The following is a 2,440-nucleotide window of genomic DNA, read 5'->3' on the forward strand; positions in this document are numbered from 1 at the left end:
GATGTTTTTATCCCCGGTAGGAATACGCCAACTGTTCTCCTGCTGTCTGCTGCTTCTCTGCACCTCCCCAAATGTCAGGCAGAGTTAGGCCCGGCTCAGCGCTTCGGTCTTAAGTCGAGTAAACTGCAGCATTGTTCCTTATTACGCTGCAGCAAAAACAAGATGGCCGCTGGTTCACTTGTCTGAGTGTGTGATAGAAAGTTTTCCCGCCGCGCTGACGGTGTTGGTTTAATCTGCTGCTGGACTGAGAAATAACCTCAACAATAATGTGCCTCTCCAGAAACAACATACAAGTTACTGAGGACAGAACACGATGTGAAGGGAACGGTAGTGACAAGCGTTCCACTTCCACTGCTTATATCACAGCATGTAGTTTAGACCAGTGATTCTCAACTGGTGGGTTGCGACCCACAAGTGGGCCGTGCCGTCTATTCACACTCCTTAACAGCAGGTGGCGATAAAGCCTCATTTCACAGGATAGAAGAAGAGAAGAAAAGTTTGTTTTCATGCTAACTGAGCAGTTCGACACCGACTACTTGAGATCTGGACTTCTGAAACCTCAGTGTTGTGCAGCAGGTGTTTCACCTGAGGGGGAAGTGAGTGAGTGTTTTTCAGCATCTACTGAGAAGGTAACCAGAGGAAAAGTTCATTTTTGAATTGCACTTTTTTGTTTAATTTATTTTGAGTTTGTGGATAAAAGCTGCTTCTGAAGAAACTGGATTTTTTCCCCACAGTGCAGTGTTTGGTCGTCACAGAATCAGTGATGAAGAATAAGAATAAATAAGATAAAGCCTCTTTTTTATTTCCTGTTTGTGCATGAAAGCCCTGCTGAGTCTGTTAAAACAAGTTACTGAAGTACCTCTGGATCAACGGCTCATTAAGTGCTACTGATTGAATATTATTAATGCAGGGCTGATCAGTGTGGATCCACTGAAGCAGGATTATCACAGCTACACTTACATTAATATTCTTGACGCCGTGTGTTTTGTCTTGAGTGTCGCCACCTGCTGGTCGTTTTGGTTCATCATTAAAGTTGTTTTTGTTGTGTTGGCATACTGTGATATTCTGGACCATCTTCAGGTTCATCTTTTCTTTAAGTACATTTGAGAAGTTTTCTTTGATTTGGGTCTTTTAAATACTGATTAGATAAGCACGTATACTTTAGTACAGGGGTTTGAAAGCCTGACACGATGAGGCCCCCTCAGACAGAACTGAGACAGCTGCTCTCCTCCACAACATCAGAGTCGGAGCCCTGTGTTTTAAGCATTTTTGGCAAACTAGCAGCATTAAAAGCATGCAGAATTGGTTATTAGCAGTTCCTGCTCACATTGTATGGATGAATGCGCAGACAACTGTCGCTGAATTAATTTGACACTGAAGACGATATAAAAACGGGAAGTTTCTCAGGCAAGTTCTTTAGTTATAAGATTCTGTTTCTGTGATTTTTAAGTGGATTTATTGGTGCTTATTATTATAGACTTTGAACATAATGGCATCCTCGGAAAGAATCAGACATACTAAACACTACAGTGCACATATTATGCCTGTCTGTCAGTTCTGAAGTGACAGTTTTTGATGCAAATTGCAGCGATCTGCGCTACAACCACAGTATTGATAAACTACAAGCTACAATAACTAAATCTGGTTTGTTTCCAACGTACCAGCATGCACCTGTCCCTTCCTCCTCACGCTGTATATTTGCATCCCGTCTCTGCACCTGTGGACAGTTTGCAAGCCTCCATTTTAGGAAATAAAACACGATGACATCAGGAAAACGCCGTACTCTCTGAGTTGTCTTTCTCCTTATTGCTGTATTGTTAATATTCCCGTTAGTAACTCTGTCTTCTGTCTTTCTTTCTTCCAGACTTGCCAGATGAATCCCATGACACAGTTGTACTACAAGAAGGTGAGTCAAACACACACAAAAACACTGATTTACAAGGACGATGTTGGGGTTTATCTTAAAAGACTTACGTTACGTTGCTCAGGGAAAGAAAAAGGAAAACCAGATGTTCTCCAAAGTCTGCAAAGACGAGAGGAGAACCAAACAATCTGTTGTCGTCTTTTTGAAGACACAATTTAATTCACACTTTTGTTTGAGTCGACATGACATTACTGGTGATCATCAAAGATGGCATCAGAATCTGTTTGGCTGTTAGTGAATCTGATTGGCTGTCGGTGAATCTGATTGGCTGCTGGTGAATCTGATTGGCTGCTAGTGAATCTGGGGAAATTAAATGTTTATTATCTCTTTATCTACCTGTTACCTTCCTGTAGAAGCACCTTAATCATTCTGTTATTTGCTCTTTATCATAGATCTTTATTTTTATATTCATATCTCTCTCTTCTTGTACAAACATGTTGTAGAGTTAAACTGGTGGAGTGACTCTTGACTCCACTTGACATGATTTTCAAGGCAATATGTGTATAGTTGTGGTTC

General features: G+C 41.1%; 1 protein-coding gene across 1 annotated transcript in view; it reads left to right on the forward strand.

Annotated features, from left to right (window-relative positions):
* Positions 1-1,873: 1,873 nt before the first annotated feature.
* trpc5a (transient receptor potential cation channel, subfamily C, member 5a) overlaps positions 1,874-2,440 on the forward strand; it is a 62,582-nt gene continuing 62,015 nt past the window's right edge. Inside the window, exon 1 of the mRNA XM_070854477.1 lies at positions 1,874-1,906. Coding sequence (XP_070710578.1) covers positions 1,874-1,906 — 33 coding nt within the window. The remainder of the gene's footprint in view (positions 1,907-2,440) is intronic.

The sequence above is a fragment of the Pempheris klunzingeri genome, chromosome 23 (genome assembly GCF_042242105.1).
Source record: "Pempheris klunzingeri isolate RE-2024b chromosome 23, fPemKlu1.hap1, whole genome shotgun sequence".
Classification (NCBI taxonomy): domain Eukaryota; kingdom Metazoa; phylum Chordata; class Actinopteri; order Acropomatiformes; family Pempheridae; genus Pempheris; species Pempheris klunzingeri.